The sequence below is a fragment of the Aulonocara sp. 'chitande type north' Nkhata Bay genome, linkage group LG6 (assembly GCF_057382095.1).
Source record: "Aulonocara sp. 'chitande type north' Nkhata Bay isolate Kocher_YH1m ecotype deep benthic linkage group LG6, A_spYH_male_GT1.1, whole genome shotgun sequence".
Taxonomy (NCBI): domain Eukaryota; kingdom Metazoa; phylum Chordata; class Actinopteri; order Cichliformes; family Cichlidae; genus Aulonocara; species Aulonocara sp. 'chitande type north' Nkhata Bay.
The window spans coordinates 40,527,102-40,546,594 of NC_141349.1; the positions used below are offsets into that span (position 1 = coordinate 40,527,102).

Below are 19,493 nucleotides of genomic sequence, written 5' to 3' on the forward strand. Positions count from 1 at the left end.
ATGGGTGCAGCTGCTGCAGAGTAACAGAAAATAATATTCAAGCCAGCTTCAGAAACACCCTTCATCACTGTTTTGGTGAAGCCCTGTCCACGGCACAAGGTAAGTCCCACAACTCGGATATATTAGTAAAGCTGTTTCAGCAGAAATTACTAAAAGAGTCAACACGTCGCTGGCTCGTATCACAGGGCCAGCTCCTACCCCACAAACCCATGACTCAGTGACAGGTATGAGCATTATACAAATGGTGTATAATGTGACTGAGAGTTTTAAATGCATCTTGAATGTCAGCAGAAAAATCACAGACAAGGCATCTGACAGCATGACATGCTCAGACTCTAACTGTAAGCAGACCTGCTGTCTAGATGTGGAGGAGGAGGAAGATGCAGAAATCCCACAAATAAGTGACTGTTCCTTAGAGAATTCATTGTGCACGGATAATCTGAGTCCTCCTCCAACTCCAGAGCTCCCTAAGTATTCAGAAACATTTGTCCCTTCAGCATTGATTTTAGCCTACCAGGAGAATTCTTCACCAAGTCTGGATGCTGTTAATTTCACAATTATTCTGTTTGTTGTTAATTAAAAAAGTAAATAATAATCTAACAGTTATAGCAGTATTGTGCAAAAGTCTTGAACTACCCCATTTTTTTAATAGAAACATAAACACACATACATAGTTACAATGCTATTATGATACATTGTGAGACACCATTGTGATCTGACATTCCATCCTATACTATGACATTGTCTTTGGTGCTCAGCTGAACTGTCAATAGTACACGATTGAGGAATTTATATAAAAATATTTGCATATAACTCATAAATGTTGGCACTCACAGTGGCCTAGGCATTGTTTAGTTAAAGTTTCATCTAGATTGGGTCACTTGTCTTGGAGGAAATAGGGAACATACAAACATATAAGGCTAAAATATGTTTTGAGACTACAGACAGAATTTTTGGGTCGAGAATTGCTTTAAAAGCTTTTTTAATAGTAAAAGACGACATGGTTTAGTCAAACAGTTTTGTAAGGATTATAACTAAACACTAGATGGAGACAAACACAAACTGAACTATATGCCAGACACTGGTTTTATTAAAGTAAATGAAATTTAATACCGCGAAACTTCACATTTATTTGTTAACTAAAACACGGTTTAATTCGTGTCTAAACAACCTTAAAGTTTTGCAATGAGTTTTGGAAAAGAAGACAGCAAGATGAACATTATGAACAATATTTATGCTAATAAGATATAATGTACTTTATGTAACTGCCACTGAAGGATGTCAGAGAGGAATACCTCAGGATCTTCCAAACTCCAGGGATGCGTGCCAAAGCTCTGATGAAGATGATGGTATGACAGAGTTCAGACAGCAGTTCTGATAATAAGAATGTCTAATACACCTCTTCCTGCAGACAATGTTCCCTCTCACTTTTCATGTGTCTGAGCAAACACACAAACTCCCTGAGCGGTTGATGGACCTGATGGGCCTGGGTCAGGGCTCATGCATTGTTCTTGGGTTTAATGAATATTATAATTTCTATCTGACTATGTGGATTGTTTATTGTTGTTGTTGGTGTGATCTGCTCCTGGTCCCTTGTTTCCCTGTCTCTGTGTTTGGGTGTGTGTGTTGCGGTGTGTGAGTTTTGCTGCCATACCAGGCCTGGAGAGTCTTCAGCCTTTGAGCCAGCCACACCTGGTGTAATCAGCCACCTGTTGCCGATTGTCAAGGAAACACTACTCAAGAGAGGATCGGAGTGGCAGCCAGCGCGGGATTGTTAAACTAGGAACATAGTCAGTGCTCCTGCTCACAGTTACTGTGGTCGCTGAACTTCTCCTGTTGGAATGGTTAAAGTGTTTTTGTCGGCCGGTGGATGGGACGGTACTCACTGTGGACTCTCTTGTTTCCAGGTGGATTGTGGAAACGTTCTGACTTGTATTATGAGTATGAGCCAGTGTGTGAAGCTCCTGCTGTGGTCTGGGAGAGAGTCCTGTAACTCTTTATATACTCTATTTTGCAGAAAAAGACATGATTATTTGCATTTCTACTACTCATAAACTAGTGACAGTGTTATACTCCCTGAGTACTGCTGTCTTCCCAATCTGCCTCAAGGCCACCATCATCACTCCTGTGCCAAAGAAGTCCTCTGTGTCCTGCCTTGGTGACTACTGTCCTGTTGCACTCACACCCATCATGATGAAGTGCTTCGAGAGGCTCGTCATGAGGCTCATTAAGACCCTGCTGCCACTCCACTGACTATCGCCCCAACCGGTCAACAGAGGATGCCATTACCACCGACCTACATCTGGCCTCACCCACCTGGACAATAAAGACACATATGTACAAATGCTGTTCATAGATTTCAGTTTAGCGTTCAACACGATCATTTCTCAGCACCTGATTGGAAAACTGAGCCTGCTGGTCCTGCACGCCGCCCTCTGCAACTGGATCCTGGACTTTCTGACGGAGAGACCTCAGACAGTCTGGATCAGTAACAGCATCTCCAACACCACAACACAGAGCACTGGAGCCCTTCAGGGCTATGTGCTCAGCCCACTGCTGTTCACTCTGCTGACTCACGACTGTGCAGCAATGCACAGTTTGAACCACATCATCAAGTCTGCTGATGACATGACTGTGCTGTGTCTCATCAGCAAGAAAGACGAGTCAGCATACAGAGAGGAGGTGCAACAGCTAATGGACTGGTGTAGAGTCAACAACCTGTCTCTGAATGTGGACAGAACAAAAGAGATGATTGTTGACTTCAGGAGAGCACAGAGATATCACTGTCCACTTAACATCGTTGGATCCTCTGTGGAGCTCATTGAGAGCGCCAAATTCCTTGGTGTTCACAGAACACCAAAGCAGAGAACCTGTCCTGGTCCCCCAAAACCAGCTCAATAGCTACGAAAGCCCAATAGCGCCTCTACTTCCTGCAAAAGCTGAGAAAAGCCCATCTCCCATTAACCCCTTCTCACCTCTCATCCCTCTATCACTGACACCCGCTCCATCCACAAAGCCACCATTGTGGAGGACCGCACACAACCTCACACACACTCTTCATCCTGCTGGCTTCTGGCAAAAGGTACCAGAGCATTCAGGCCCTCGATGCCAAACTGTGAAACAGTTCCTTCCCCCAAACTGTCAGACACAGGAACACTCAGGTTCTGGACTGACACAAACACACATACCTTCATTCATGTCACTGGCTCAAAAACGTATCTGCATGAACACACACACACACACACACACACACACACACACACACACACACACACACACACACACATCCCATTACTTCAAGTACTTTTTGCACAACCCATTGTTGCACTTTTCTGCTGCACTGTTGTGTGTCTCTATCGTTCAATGTTTGAACACTTGCACTTCATGTAGTTCTGTGTGGACTGTCTATTATATGTAGCACCATTGTCTTGGAGGAACGCTGTCTTGTTTCACTGTGTACTGTACCACTGTACATGGCTGAAATGACTACATAGCCACTTGATTTGACTTGACTTAATTTTATCTTCATTAACTAATGTGTTAAACAACTAATTGAGTTCTTCTTCTTCCACCTGCTCCCTTTAGAGGTGACCTCAATCTCACCCCATCCCTTGCATCCTCCTCTGTCCCATCAACTTTCTGCATGTCCTCCTTCATAACATCCATGAATCTTCTCTGTCTTCCTCTTTTATTATTTCCTAGCAGTTCCATATTTAACATATGTCCAAATGAACTGAAATGTACCTCTCGTACTTTTTTTTCAAACCGCTCAACCTGAGCTGTCCCTCAGATGTATTCATTTCTATTCACCTGAGTTGGCTCAGGTGAATAGAAATGACTTTGGTGCTGGGCTGGTGAAAAGTGACTTTTTGGAAAGTAACTGTAATGTATTCACAACATTATTTTGCAGTGTCGCTGAGACAGTGCCTGATCTTACGTCTTTGTGTTAGTATTACACAATGCTGTTAGTACTACACACGTAAAGCAGCTGTAAGAGACCAGCACCAGACCACCACCAAACAACTTTTCTTTGTAGGGTAAACTTCTCAGGATGAGGCCAGAAAGTGTAGACAACTAAGTAAAAGTAATTAAACTCAAAAACTCTAAAATTTAAGCTATATAAGCCACTTAAAATACGTATGGACACTGTTTGCACTCACAAATTAACATGATCTAACTCATAACAGAAACACCAGTAATCTGGACAGATAAGGTGGTAGCCCCCTTTTTGGCACATAAGTTCCTCCTTTTTGTCCTCTCTTTCTTTACATCCTCCTAATAATCATTCATACTTATATATATATTGACCTCTATGGCAGAGTGAGAGCCACATAGGCAGTTAGAGTAAACCAGGCCCTTTACCTGTCACCTGCATATGTTTTCTATGTCAGTGAATGATCAAATATTCACATTTCTTGTGCCCCTCTACCCCCCACACAAACACTTTTGAAAATTCTTTAATCACCCCGATCTACGTAAACTTTAAATTAAGAATCAAGTCAGGATAATAATAAAAACTCATGTCAACTGAATTATTATTTTATTGCAGAGAACATGAACTACAGTGCACACACAGCCCATAAGGGGCATTTACAGCTTATGCAACCAGCGCAGCGTCATCCGTCAGATTAACACAGCTCGTTTCACCTGCTGTACCGTAAAACTCCCAATATTTAGAGCTAAAATGTAAAACGTAAAAGCAGAGAAGCATTTATTATTATTATTTTTTATTTAATGTTTTCAGAATTTCAATGATAATACTGACTGTCCTCTGCTGTGTGTCCTTCACTTGAACAGAAGAGGTCGGGCACGCTGCGGGTTTTATGAAAGAGGTGGAAAAAAACTGAGCTTAGAAAACGGGGAGGAGCGACGGTACCACAGGCATGACAGCGAGGGAGGGAGACCGTCTCCTGTGTCCAAACACCATCTACTTATAGGAGTGATTTAACAGCGAGCTATAAGGGATATTTAGTTTGTTGATCTTGGGATGCTCGTCGCTGTGAGGCTCTGAGAAGGACTCGCCAAAGGGTTTGATAAATATTCCGGCTTAATGGCCAGCTAGCATAACAAAGCTAACTGCTGTTAGCCGCTGGAGCCGGAGAAGTGTAGAGCCGAAGAGGGAAATGGCATGAGTTCCGTCGGATAGCCCTCACAGAAGAAACGACCACTGACAAGAATCAACCTGTTAACAACATTTCTTTACCTTTCTAAATCACAGGTAAGATCCGTTAATTTGATGTGTGTCAAGATAATATAATATCGACTTATAAAGTTAGGCTAGTCTCAGCGAGCGCTGTTTGTGTGGCAGCTAGCAAGCCGTCGTTTCAAATGCTGTTAACCACTATGAGTCAGTACCAAAATCCCCATCTTTTTTTTTCTTTAAAAAATATTTGTTTAATATTTTTTAACAGTGTTGAAAATTGAGGACAAAAAAGTCAGTTTTGGATTAGTTAAAACTGTGACGTTACAAATAGTTCCTTTAAGCAGAAGACCAAAACAAGCTAGAACAAAAAACAAAAACGAGTAAACCGTGAGAAGAGGCTGCTTAAAATCAGTGGGAAGCGATCAGTAAAGATGGTTGGGTACTAAACTTAACGGGCATATCGGTCACTGAAGTCTCCTAATTAGCACGTTCTGAAGTCATTGTCTTGTTTGTGTCTTTGAAGTTGCCAACAGATCCTGAAGCATGACGGTAATTATGTACTGCAGTAGCAATCGTCAAGACATGTGGTGTTTAGCAAAGGGATACTGTAGCAGTATGTATCCTGTGTGACCTAGACTGGTTATTATTAGTCTGTCCGCCCTGATCCCTTTATTAAGTAGTGCAGGGACGTTGGCTCACACCCCTCCTTGCAGACATATACCTATCAAAGCATAGCAGGAGTTATAGACATGTAGCAACACGCTGAGCAAAAACACATGAAATCCAAGGACTGATCTGTACTTTTTTTTTTTTTATATTTAAATTGACTCTCATGCTGTTCTCTCTGTGTTAGTGCTCTAAGTCAGGAGTGTCACACCCAGTTTGTGGGTCTCAAATGGGCCTGACAAATAACACAACAGAACTCCTGGGTCAGATTCAAACTTTAAAAAACAAAAAAAACCAAACTGCAACTATAAGCCCATGTGAAAGACCTCTTACCCTACTCCTCAGAAAAACAAATGCCAGATATCATTAGTTAGTACTTGTTAAATCCTTTTTTAAAAAATTTTTTAAAGCAATTTTTTTAGACAGTGGGAGAAATCTCAGGTTTTCCTCATGTCACAGCTGTAAGTTACAGTTCAAAGAAGTGGAAATACCCTGGGCTGCATATGCACCACTGCTCTAGTTGTTTACCTTACCTTGCTGTTTTGTATTTAAATGGACAGGATTTTTTTTTTTCCTGTATTAAAACTGAACTGGACTAAAATATATTTTTATCCATCTTGGTGATTTTCCTTTGGAACCCCAAAGCTTCTCTGTTGTGTACAAACATTTTTGATGGGTAGGGAAAACCCTGTTATAGTGCTGTCATGTGCAGCTTTGACCCAAGCTTCTGCAGCTGATGTTAGCATAGTTATACTCCTGTAGTTTGCAGTGATAAGCCATTGCAGCAGCACTGCTTATGTGATAAAGTAGTAAGAAATGCTGCATCCATTGATCAGCGAGGTCCTTGGTCAGGAGAGTTCCCTTCAGATAAGGAAACACACACACACAGCAGCACCTGGCTTCACTCGGCATCACGCCATCAGTCAGCCAAAACACAGCTCATCCTAATTGCACATCAAGCCTCTCGCTGAAGGACCAGATGCAGCTATAATGCTGTAATTTTAGCACTTAGCAAGTGGTTATTCTAAAGAATGACTCAGATACAGCCCCGCTTCTTAGATTTCTTCCCCAAATGTCTGTAATCACTGCTGATTGATTTTGATCTTATGTTCTTCTGTTCAGATCGTTGGCATAATTCCAATCATGGTGCAGAAATACCAGTCACCTGTGCGGGTGTACAAGCATCCCTTTGAGCTGGTGATGGCGGTAAGTGTTTTTATCTTTACTCGCTCTACCACCTGTCCACATGTATTTTGTATGCAATAGATGCAGTTATGCAATGTACACAGGTGGTTGCTTCAAAGGTTTGGAGTTAGTCACTGAATTATGCACCTTGCATGTGAGTAGCTCAGAGATTGAAAATGCATGCAGTCTGTTTTGTGTTACGGTCTTTAAGAAGCCAATGATTAACTGCAACGATAAACTGTAGCGTAGCTAGAAGAGAACATCCTCAATAGCCTGTTTAGAAGGTTTGTAGACCTCTCCGCAAGGTTTTTACAGACGTAGACTTGGTCGTTTCAAAGTAATCCTGTGAAGAGACAGATAAAAGGCACTAAATGATGCCTCCCACTCAGCTTTAGATTTGGTAGATAATTAGGAGGTCAAACCCATGCAAGGAACACTCACACTCATGGGCCATGCAGCCCCCCGAAACAGCTGACTGCCTCATATGGCTTGTCATCTTGTGGTTTAAGATCTGTTCATTTGTTCAGTAAGATGTAGAACCACTGTGCACACTTGTTGGTAGCTGAATGTACAACAAGACTGTGTTTTTATGGCAAACTGAAAGTCCCACCAGTCTTTGTGCCGGTAGTCTGCTTGCAGCATAAAAAATTCACTGCCCTGCTTTGCTTTTAGTGTGTTTTTTGTACACTGTCAGCCACGAGTGCCTGTGTCAAGTGCACAGAATGGATTTACTTGTTCCTCTCTTCTTTTTGCGCTTTTCTAAATGGGTGTCTTAGAAGTGTTCCTAGTGCCATTTGTGTTCTCCATCCCTCAAATTTGGACTTGTTCTGTTACCCTTTTTTGGCATTTAGCCTGTCTCACATATTCACTAATCTCTCCTTGCTGGAGAGCTGCAGGGGCAGGAGATGGTTGATGTAAGAGTTTGTTCACAGGAAAACAGAACTGACTAAACCCCTATGGTGTAATGTCTTTTACTGCTGTGGTGTAATGACAAGTCTGGGTCTGTAACATGAATCAGATTCACTTGTCATAGCAATGGTCTGTCATTTAAGTCAGACCTGTTTTGCTTTTACACGGAGAAAAGAATGAGGCAAACTGCTCTGTAAAAACAAGCCCAATGGATGCTTTGCTCAGCAGTGCTTTGACCTCAGCTGCTGCTTGTCAGTAATGTGGTATCAGTACACGTTTGCAGGCACTCGCTCTGATTATACAACCACCAGTTTTAGACAAACAGCTCTACTGTGCTGATAACGTCAGCAATATGTACTTTTTTCTTAATTATCTATTTAAATTCCTGCATGAAGTTGGTTTGTAGTTTCACCTCCCTTCAGCACTGTGTTGTGCTGCAGGTGCAGTTTTCTTTAAATGGAAATCAGCTTTCGACACGGACAAGAACCAGGATGCAGGAACACTAAATCTCCTTAGCACAGGCTGGACTGAGCAGCAGGCAAAGAGATGGCTATAAATAGATGGCCCGTACCCACACCTGGTTGTACACACACAGCCAAAGAGGGGAAACGGTAATAATAGTGAAACTGACTTGTATGTAATTTGTAAGCCCCAGATAATCCACCCCGTGTGCTTTTTGAAGATGGGACAAAACTAATGGAGTAACCCCTTGATGTTTTTAAACTAGGCCAGCAACAGACGGCGGACCTCTTTAGCTTTTAATTTTGTATTGTGTGACATTATGACTCATGCACAATACGGTGTTGTTAATTTGAATTATTGCTGGGGTAAAATGGACATTGCAGTCAGTTTGAAGCTGAGTTTGCATTTGGAGTCTCTTCCCCTCCCTGTGACTTTTCTCTGCAGTGAGTGTTTTTGCAGACACTGCAGAGCAGACTTAATGGTGCGTCACAACCCTTGGTGGCTCTTTTTTTTTTTTTTTTCTTTCTCAACCCAGTGAAACCTCTCCTCTCAACTCCGCTATAGTAGTAGGTCTGTCACCACAGCAGTACAGTTATGCAGCAATAAGAACATCCTGGGCTTGTGGGAAGCCAACATGAACACCGATGTCTACTTCTGATGCACTGTACCAACACAGACCAGGTTCTTTGTGTGAGGACCGCTTTCATTTTTGGTTTACATCCGTGGTGTCAAACAAAGTGTGGGAGCCAGTCTAACAGATTTTTATTTGCTTGCATACAGTTGTATTTTTTGCAGCGTGGAAAAACTGGGACATATTTAACTTGAGATATGTCAGACTGCTCATCAGGTTTGTAAAGATAAAGAAATGTTAGGGTTATCTGTGTGTACCTAAACATATTTACAGAAAGAGAATCAGTTTAGAGGGCTTTTTATTGGGTATTATGCAATGGATGTAGTGTGTGGCCCACTCAAAATCAAATTGGGATTTCTGTGGCACGCAGATTACAATGAGTTTTACACCCATGCTTTACATGGAATTATGCAGGGTATGTCCAAATAACTAACATCTGTTCATTTCCCTGTATTGACCGTGCTATTCGTTCTTATGGTTCCTTTTGCCAGAGGCTTCTGAAAAATTTGCCAGTAATGGCTTATTCTTCTGGTCTGGTAGGGGATTTGACACTTAGCTTTGAGGAATTTGGTGCTTTCTGTCCACTTGAGTCTGTTGTTTGGGTACTGTTAGTGCTTTGAAAACCCTTTTACTGAGCTAAAAACTAAGGCTCCATGTTCTCCTCTGAAAGCCACACGCTGCATTCTTTTTGTCAAGATGAAATACCGCCTCTCTTCTCTTAACCCTGAGAAGCCACTCGGCTCACTGACAGGTGCTATCAGAGAGTTTCCAAGATCTATCTAACACTGCTGTGGCTTCATTGTGCTGTTGCATAAATCAGGCTCGAGTCACAGATGCCCTTTAGCTGTGTTTGTTCTGCAGCATTTACTGCGCCTTCTTCTGAACATGGATTCTCAGTATTCCCAGTGTTGGTGACTTGTGTTGCAGTGTCTCTGTTATTGCACGTATCAGCTCCTGCAGCTCCTTTGGAGCTGGAATGCAATGCAGTTGACCTTAAATGTGCAGTCATGCCCAACTCTGCTTGTTGTTGTTCAAATCTGACTTTAAATCAGTCATTTGAAAGTAACTGTTAAGGGAATATTGTGCATCGTAGAGTGGTGTTATACCTGTTTTGATTTGTTTTGTTGGCGCTGTGAAGCACATTGCAGTGTAATTGCCAAAGATTATCCAAATAAACTTGTCAGAACTACACATGGCAAGTAACAAAAGCTTCAGCTTTATTCTCCTCCCTGATTTTTAAGAAATTGTGAGTCACCGGTGAGAAATGTTCAGTATGCATCCTAATAAAACATAATTAACTTCTTTTTTAGGTAACTCAATCAAAAAACCTCTTGTCCGTTGGAAAGCACAGCTCAGTTGGTGGCTTTGTATCAGCAATTGCCTACTGGGTTTGTTTGAGCTGTCTAAAAGTACACAAACATTGATGTGCATTAGTATTGACCTTGATAACCTTCTTATCTCTCCACAAAGTTGGTCTGTTTTTCTATTACTGAAGTAAGGAAATATATCAGCATTTTTATTTTTTTTTTATTTTTTTTTAATTTCCCTTGACCACAGCAATCCCTTGTTTCTCTGTCCACATCTCAATAACAGGAAATATAGTTGTTGCTGCTGTTATCACGCCAGTCCAGTCTCAGAGCCTCCAGTTTATCCTCAGGGAGTCACAGTGGAATGTCAAAAACGCAACGCAATACACCCCTTGCTGCTGTTTTATGCCTGCGGGGAGGGTTGTTTCTAGAACACATCCACAGATGAAGAATGACTTCAACAGCCACAGGAGAAATAAAAATTTGGCTGACCCTGGAGTAGTTATTATCCACTAAGTCCGTGCTGTTATAGTTGAGCTTAAAGGACAATAACTATTCCTGAAGTCCCTCAGCTCCCAGATTAATACTCATGCTACAGAGGGAGAGAGGGTATTAAACGAATGAAAGCCCTTCGTTAGCCTGACCTGCTCCATGGAAACACATGTGTCTGTGGCTAATCCACAAAGACAAAGTGCTTTGGTCCTGTTCTCCAATCCCAGCAGAGTTTCTGTGGAGAAAAAACAGGATGTTCCATGTTGGTACAATACCTACTGGAATTACAGGCAGCAACGACGGGGGAAACGTGCTTCTTAGTGACTTAACTCTCCTTATTAGTTAGAGCACCAAAAAGATACAGTGTACTTTAGATAATTAATGTTTTCACAGTGAGCTTCAGAATGAAATTGGATTGTTTTAAAGATGATCAGAATATGAACAAGACATTTTACAATTGTCAAAATGTGGCATAAATGCATTACAGAAAGTTTTGTAAACAGATCATACAAAGGACGAGAGGTAGCAGGGTAAACTAAACTTGCGGGTCTTAAAGGATGCCACAAGAAGAAAGGGGGGAAGAGACTGAAGAGAAAAATGAGGGGCCCGGATGGTGTTAACTACTTACTAAACTGAACTTGACCTACAAATACAGTCACCTAGGGCTACAGCAGCGTGACGGCCGATTCTCTGAATTTCAGTTTTTGTTTTTTTGCTCGTCTCTCTCTGTGGGACGAACACTGTTAGAGTCGAAGGTTGAGGTTGGAGAGTGAAAGCATGTATCGCACACTTACTTCACTGGTACACACAACACAAAGGTACACCGGAACCTGGTGTTTGTTGTGTGAAGCTGGTACCTAATGCTCCTTAATGAGGCCCTTCGTGTATGCCCGAAAGTGCTGTTTATCTATCTCTTTGGTGTTAGTTATATACGGGTTAGAGCCAGCAGTGTGACACACATGACATTTAAACAGAAACCTACTTATGAAATGAGTACCCCGTCTCACGTGCTGAGCGGTGCGATCTAAGGACCGTAGACTGTGATGACCTGGATGACTGAGAACCTTCACACACACGAGTGGTGCGATGTTATTTATTTTTTAATACACACTTGGGGATTTTGCATATAGTGGCTCATAATTAACTCAAGCCTATACATACATTTTGTTTATCAAATGGGCAAAAGCGTCAAGTAAATGCACAGAATTGTTGTGCACCCAAAGAAAAACCAGAGTAGCTCTGTGCAAGTCGAATACTTGCTTCCCTTTTGGTGTCCCATATTTTTGCTTTCCTCCTTCTCACCGTCTCTCCTTTTACTGTTTTTTTTATTTTATTTTTATTTTTTTATTTTTTTTAGGGCCTTTCTCAAAAACTGGTTCACGAAACCTTTGCCAACAGGGCACATGAGATGAGCTTTCAAATTCGATGTAGGAAATAGTTCAGTCAGTCTCTTCTTCCGTTATGCAAATTGGAAATAAAAACGTTTTATTCAAGGATGTCCACTGATGGTTGCATAACACCACCAAACCCACATGTTTGAGATAACAGTGCTGCAGAGTGTGAACAAAGCAGGCGTTGTTAATGAAATGTTATAGCTTTTAATTCCCTGCAAACAGGTGATTTATCCTTTGAGCATCTTGTGCTTCCTCTCACAGTCTGGATGTAGGTCATTCCTAACACGTTTTTCCAGACTTGCCAACACACTGTTTAGTGAGTGTTTGCTTCCTCGCCAGTGTTTCTAAACTTGGCTCATCCTACTGTCCCCCTTCTCTCTGACTAGCCTGGCTCGTTGCAGGGCAGCTCTGCCAGGGTGGTGTCCTATCCTACCATGCTCTGACCCATTTACGACCAGTTGTGGTTAAAGGATTTTTCACCCCACTTCTTTTTTGCAGAAGCATCCTGATCTTTAGTCTATTGTTTTAATCCCTGTTTGAGCCATAGGATTGACTGTGGCTTCTATCACTTAATGGTCTCACATGTAAAGGAATCTACTTGTATAACAAAAGCCCTTCTTTTATGTCATAGTTGAACAGAGGAATTGGGTCATTTTGTTAATTCACCCGTTTTCTTTCTTTCTTTTTTCTCACATGACATATTTCTGTTGAAAACGAGAGCACAGTTAATTCATTCATGCCGGCAATTTAGACAGTATCTCAAGGGAGATGCATCAGAACAGAATTTAGCCTGCTCTAGTGAAATGTTTGATTATTGAGGTATTTAAAAATGCTTTATCATTAGCTTTTCTCAGCATTGCGCTTCTGATTCAGTATTTCATCCACTCCTACAGTGTGTAATTCAGTTACTCGACTAGATGATGTTTGCCAGAAACAGTGAAGAGTTATGGCCTGCGTTGGGCAGAGGCTCTTATCGTCCGGTGTGCTGCTTCAAACGACATTAATCGAGGACCATCAGGCACCACCATGTGACCGTGTGAGCCAATGAGAAAACTCTGCCGCTGATTTCATTCACTGATCATCAAGACACTCATTCACCCTCTTTCCTGCTGCAAGGTCGAGATGCTGCCCCTGTAGCTTCCCTCCCCCACCCTGCTCTCCTTTGCCAGATGAACGCGCTCAGTCATACTCTTATACAATGACCCTTTTGCCTGTTTAAAATGCAGTCATCCTGCAGTATGGCAAGAAATTGTGACTCAGATTTGTGTGGCAGAGATGTGACATTAGGAGTATTTGTACAGTATATTATAACATTTTTATTATGTTTGTGTTCACTGCCATATTTCCTCATAATTTTAGGGACTGGGTAAAGCTCCTTCTCACTTGCAAATTACATAATTTTAATGTTTAGTAGTCCCGCCCCCAGTGAAATTACAGACAAATAGCCCAAGAAGTCTTGCTGTGAATGCCTTTTAGCTTTCTTAACATGCACTGCAGTTATTTCAGCCATGTCTAAAATAAATCAGTGATGTTTTTTCAGCATTTACAGAAATTGCCTAATAAAATGTTAATTTGCATCTTTCACCCATGATAGGAGAATGAGCAATGGCAGCAATAAATATAATGTGCCAGCACTTCTTTCTTTTACTGTAAAGTGGGATGTTAATAAAGCTTCAGTTTCCCGTAACCCAGTTTTAATGATTTCTCATAAGCCTTTATGCAGTGCTTTCTACTTCAAATAGTTGGCACAGGTAGAGGCAGATTTTGTCATCTTTTCACTCTTCATTTCAGAGTCAGCTGCTTGTAAATTGATGTGTGTGTGTGTGTGTGCGCGTGCGTGCGCGTGCGTGCGTGCGTGCGTGCGCTTGTGTTGGGGGAGGAATGACCTCTAAAAATAATGTGTGCTTCATATTATAATAGGGGTATCTTTGGCTCAGGAGGTAGAGCAGGCCATCCACTAATCAGTAGTTGGTCTGCCAAATATCATTGGGCCAAGATGCTAATCCCAGGATGCTCTCTGATGCATCCATAGGAGTGTTAAAGCACTTAAGCATAGAAAAAGGGCCTCTTTTACAAGTTGTGTTAAGCACTTTGAGTTCTCAGGTAGAGCAGAAAAGTGCTATATAAGAAGCACTCCATTTACCATTTACTTTTAATGCAGGGCCAGTCAATTTTAATAGAATTTTTAATTTAATTTCTCATCAAATAAAAGTTGATGTATCAAATTTGGCTAACAGTAATCTTCCTATATCTGTCTACCTGTCCAACAATTTGCAACAATTGCTGCTCCTCCAATTAAATGATGCTCATTGAATTTAATCAGACTTGAACACACTGATCACCTAATGCGTCTTCACCCAAACTGCTTAAGGTCAATGTCTTTAGTTAATTGCAATCTGAAGAAATGGGTGTAGGAAATCATTTCTTTTTTTGGTCAGGGTAACTGTTATTGTTTTTACATAAGTTATAGTCTACTCGTAACGTTCAGTGTAGACCAAACACGGAATACATTGTTGTGAAATGTATTATCATTTCACAAAAAAGTCTTAGTAAGGGGTTTTTATAATTTGACACATAATTGTTTCAGCACTTTTTGTATCTCTGAGTTGACAGTGTTGAATCTTACTTGACAGATTTGTGTCTCAGTAATTCTTACACAAGCAAAATATGCCTATAGCTGAGCTTTTCTTATTTTTTTACAGTGATGAGTTTTTGATTACAGACAGATGGCCATCTGCTGGTTCCTCTTCCCTCGTGCACGCATTTAACAAGCCATGCATGCACACCCTGGCAATACAGTTTAGCATATTATTTAGGCCGGCAAAAATTTAGGAGCTTTATGTAAGGTCTGTGTACTTGGCAGATTTCCCCTCCTCCCTCCGAGTTGGTAGTTCCAGGCGGTTCTGCCATTACAATGCACACAGTGAGATCACTGCAAGGAGAGAAGTGGGTGGTATGGCATGCACGGACCAAAGGCTCTGCTGTGTTTTCAGTCAACAGCTTGTTCTTGCTCCTGCCCCTCATGAGACTATACCTAGGCTCAGACTTTTAACCTGGCAATAAAATAAGGTAAACAAAATCTTCATCAGCATCGGAGACTGAACTCATGGAGGAGGTTAGGAAACTGCAGGATAAGTTTCCAAGAATGCTTTCACTTACTTGACCTCTTACAAACTATTCAAATGCTCGATCTGTACATATGCATTCAAAGGGTAACGTGAGTCATATTTAAACCAGTCTCACTGAAAGCTCTGTTTCACCAAACTGGTTTGGGCCTTTAAAAAAAAAAAAAAAAGTTTTACTAAATAATAATTAAAAAAATAAACTTTTTTGTTTTATTTTTTCTGTGCTTTTCATGCATGTATTTTCCTTAATTTAGGGTTCAAGTATATTGCTTTGTTTATTTAAATGTCTGATTTCCTTGGGCTGTGCTATGGAAATAGCTGATGTCACAGTTTTAAATAAAGCTTTAAAATTTGCTTCTCTTTAGGCTGTCATAGTTTTTGGCTAAATCCGCACTTGTACTTAGCATATTTTAAATCAAACTATGCCAATACTTGAATGTCATTGATATACACTGGACATATCTTCTGTACATCTAAGCTATTACTCACATGCACAGAATTGCTGTCTTGTGATCAAGAAAGAGGCACCTGTTGAGTTATAAGACCCCATCAAGTAGCAAACATGGCTGTTATTGTTTTCGTTAGTCTCAATTTATACCAGTCCAGACTAAAACCTAAATGCCTGTGGTTTTAAAGTAAGAGTCAAAAATGCTTCGACAAACCCTGTTATTGCATACATCAAATTTTGAAAGTGATGCCTTTCAGCAAATTTACATGTTAGATAAAATGGTATAAAATCTCTAAGGTGAAAGTGAAATTTACTCTAAATTCCAATCATAACTAATCATAATCTTCTTTCTCTTTCTTTCTTTCTTTCTTGCTTTCTGAGCTTCCTGTACTTTGATGTTTCTAAATAAACTGAAAGATTTAAAAGCAATCACATTGCAGACATGAAAGAGATTCTCACCTTGGTTTTACTACAAAAAAAATTAAGCTTCTGTTAGCTATTATCTCTAATCTGTGCATCCCTAATGCACACTCTGATTTATTGGATGTAAAGTATTTATCAGAGAAAATGATTTTTAAATATATTTTACATTGACATTTTTTTTCCAGCATCCCCTGTGGCTGAGTTTGCAAGAAGAAACCCACAATTTTCAGGCTGCCTCTTTCGTAACTTTCCTCTTTGGTAATGACCCAGTTTTAGCTTAAGCTTTGCTCTCTGAAGTAAAATCAGGATTTCTTTTTTCCCCTGTTTCCATTTTCCATTCTTCCTACTTCATTCTCCGTCACCTAGTCACCTCAAATTATATAAACGCAAGTCAGCAAGGTCTTGTGCGTCAGGGCCATTATTTTCAGGGGCAGGTTTTGGGTTTCATTGAAAACTTGTCTCATGAATGAACATGACGTTATCTGTCATTTGGCAGCACTGGCATTTCGTCAGTGCCCAGTAATAGCCACAACTGGAACACTCATCTGCATCCTTAATGGCTTTCATTCAAATGGTTTTTGGTATCCTCTTTGCAAGGAGCGGCAAACATAACACGACCACCCCAATTTAAATATATATGGATGTGGTGGGCAATGTCAAACAAAAGTAAAAAACACGGTTCTGGGCTAGGATGTGATGTCCACCGCTATATAATGACGTCCATAACGGGTCAAACCCCGGATAGCCTGGGGTGGTGGGAGGGAACCCTTAATGATTTTTGCTACCAAATACAGGCTAACCAACGTCACACCCGTGCCAGCAGCCCTCACACAAAACCAGGTTTTGTTTGTCTTACGTCAAGGGTGGTGTTTGTTATGCAACATGTATCAGGTCTTTAAGAGGAAACCTTTTGAGAGTGGGCCTCATAAGCGTGACTTAAATACACAGAAATGACAGAAGAAAAAACTGTGTTAGTCATTGTAACTGAAGAGGAAAAGAGCCACAGTTTACTGTGTGTACACTTGAATGGCCCTGTGAATAAAACATTAAAGTGGTTCTTGTGAATTTCCTCTGAGGCAGCGCAGCCAGATTAGCTGCTGTATGTCAGCTTTGCTGTGCTGTGTGTGCTGGTTTGTTTTGACATTGTCTCTAATCTGTCGTAATCAAGTATCTTAATCTTAATAATGCAGCCCCCCACCGTGCCCCACCTCCTCAACGAAAATGTTCCCATTTTCCCAGACAGCTATTAAAAATAGCCGAGTCTGACCCTTGAGCGACTGTCGTCTCTGTTACACAACCATTTTCATAAGCTCCAGAGATGTGACACTACTGCCGAGGAAGCTGGAAGTGTTCTCTGATTAGTGTTAGTCCCCAGAGACCTACAGGCCAAGCATTTTCGACTTAGTCTTTAGCAGATTGACCCTAGTGTCTCTCAGGATTGACAAGGTGCCATTTTTATCTAAGACGCAGAACACCCAAGAAGTGGGATTAAGCCATGTAAAATCTGGCAGCTAAAAGAAAATGGTGTCAACCAAAAACTGGTCGCCAAGCCCTGAAAGCTTGATGAAATCCGATACACTAAAACATTTAACAGGAAATTAGCTCTTGCTTGCTATCATCTGTAATTTACCTTTATTTATTTATTTATTTATTTATTTTAAATTAGAGACTTAAGTAGTTAGAAACATCGTGCCAGAGCTATAAAAAATATATTAGCCAGTTGGTTAATTTATGTCTTTTCATCCAGTTCAGTACTAAGCATTTTCTTATGTTGTGGCTAAGAACGTGACTCTATGTCATCAACATGTCCTCTAGTCTGCACCTGGGCTTTCGCTGGCAGATAAAGTGATAGTGCTGATGTTTTTGCGCTAAATGTTCCCAGTCGTGTTTCTTTTCCAATCTTAAGAGCAAAACTAGGTCATTTTCTGCCACCCTTGATACTTATGCGTGGTTTCTGCTAGAAAAGTTGTTAGACTCAGCAGCTTTTATTGTGTGGGCGTTGAGAGATTTAACATGGCACTATCCACCTGCTGCATGTACAGTCTGTGTTGCACAGATTGAACTGCAGATCTGTGTAGGTAGAGATCTCACTGCTGATAAGAGGAGAAAGCGAATCTCTCTCTGGTGTAAATGCATCCGAACGGTCTTAAACGGTCAGAGGCAGTAGTCAGTTTGTGCAGAAAATAAAGGTTTTATGTGCTGCAAAACTTTCAGGCTTGAATTTATTAAATTGTTCCTGACGCTAACAACATACTGTAACAAGATATAACATGATTCTGTTTAGCAGTATTGTTTTAATCTTACATATCCGATCGACCTAGGTCAGTAAAGGTAAAGATGTGCTAAATTAGCTATTCATTTTCAGCATATCCGAAACTATGCACACTGGGCATAAAATGGGTCAGATGTCAAAACACCTCTTCAGCGCTTCTGCACAGTCGCTTGTAATTTGATTGTTGAAGATATTTTGGGAATTTTTTTTCCTGATGTTTATGTGCCAAATAGATAAAATTGTTTGAGGAACTGGAGCCAAATAAAAGAAATAAGACAACAAAGGCAGATTAGTCAGGTGGTTAACTACTTGACTTTTTTCCTGAATTTGTTTGGATTGGATTTGCAGCTATATTTAAGGGTTTTTTTTGTCTTTTCTTTTTTTTTTCTATATCCCACCATTAAAGGCCAGATAATAGCTGGGCTACCTGCCAGAACTACTACTTCTTGCCTGGTATTATATTACACACACGCACTATGTGGTCCTTTGTAGTCTTAAAGTTGATTGTGTACTCCCCAGAACTCTTGGAACTTCCTGAATCTCCCTTCCTGTGCAGGATTAGCTTTATTTTCCAGACCTGTGCCTTAATCAACACTGCTGTTTTTCTCCAAAGGAGAAACTGTTTTGTGTATGCAGGAAGGATGTAAGTAACAGTATATTGTTATATATTTTCTCTCATTCACTCCTGGAAAGAACAAACAAATTCCAGGAACCATTACTCAGGGTTTGGCCACTTGAGGTATGTCTGATTCTCTAAACCGTGGAAGCTGGTGGAGGAGGGTGTCCTTAAACCTGTTCTTTAAAATACCTGGAGTCTGGAAACTTGGAAATATTTTGTTCTGTTATGTTCCAGGAAAGAGTATTGGCAAAGGGCAAATGAATATTTACAGTGGTGGAGTTTGGTTGCCATGTATGTTTGGCTTGATGTGTCATCAGTGCCTGCTTTTTATTTCAGTGACTCAATCGAGGGCGGGAAAATGTTTGTCTTGTTCCGGCTGGTTTGTTTTCTTACAGAAAACTTCTGGGTTTGGATTTC

At 40.8% G+C, this 19,493-nt stretch overlaps 1 protein-coding gene across 3 annotated transcripts in view; it reads left to right on the forward strand.

The window, feature by feature from the left end:
* Positions 1-4,863: 4,863 nt before the first annotated feature.
* Positions 4,864-19,493, forward strand: part of LOC147328526 (SEC14-like protein 1) — a 36,333-nt gene continuing 21,703 nt past the window's right edge. The window contains exons 1-3 of one of the 3 annotated variants that reach the window (XM_086296957.1): positions 4,864-5,218; positions 5,667-5,692; positions 6,932-7,015. In XM_086296957.1, the coding sequence (XP_086153083.1) occupies positions 5,687-5,692; positions 6,932-7,015 (90 nt within the window). In that variant the 5' untranslated portion in view covers positions 4,864-5,218; positions 5,667-5,686. The remainder of the gene's footprint in view (positions 5,219-5,666; positions 5,693-6,931; positions 7,016-19,493) is intronic. The other 2 variants (XM_086296958.1, XM_086296959.1) reach the window with 2 other exon arrangements.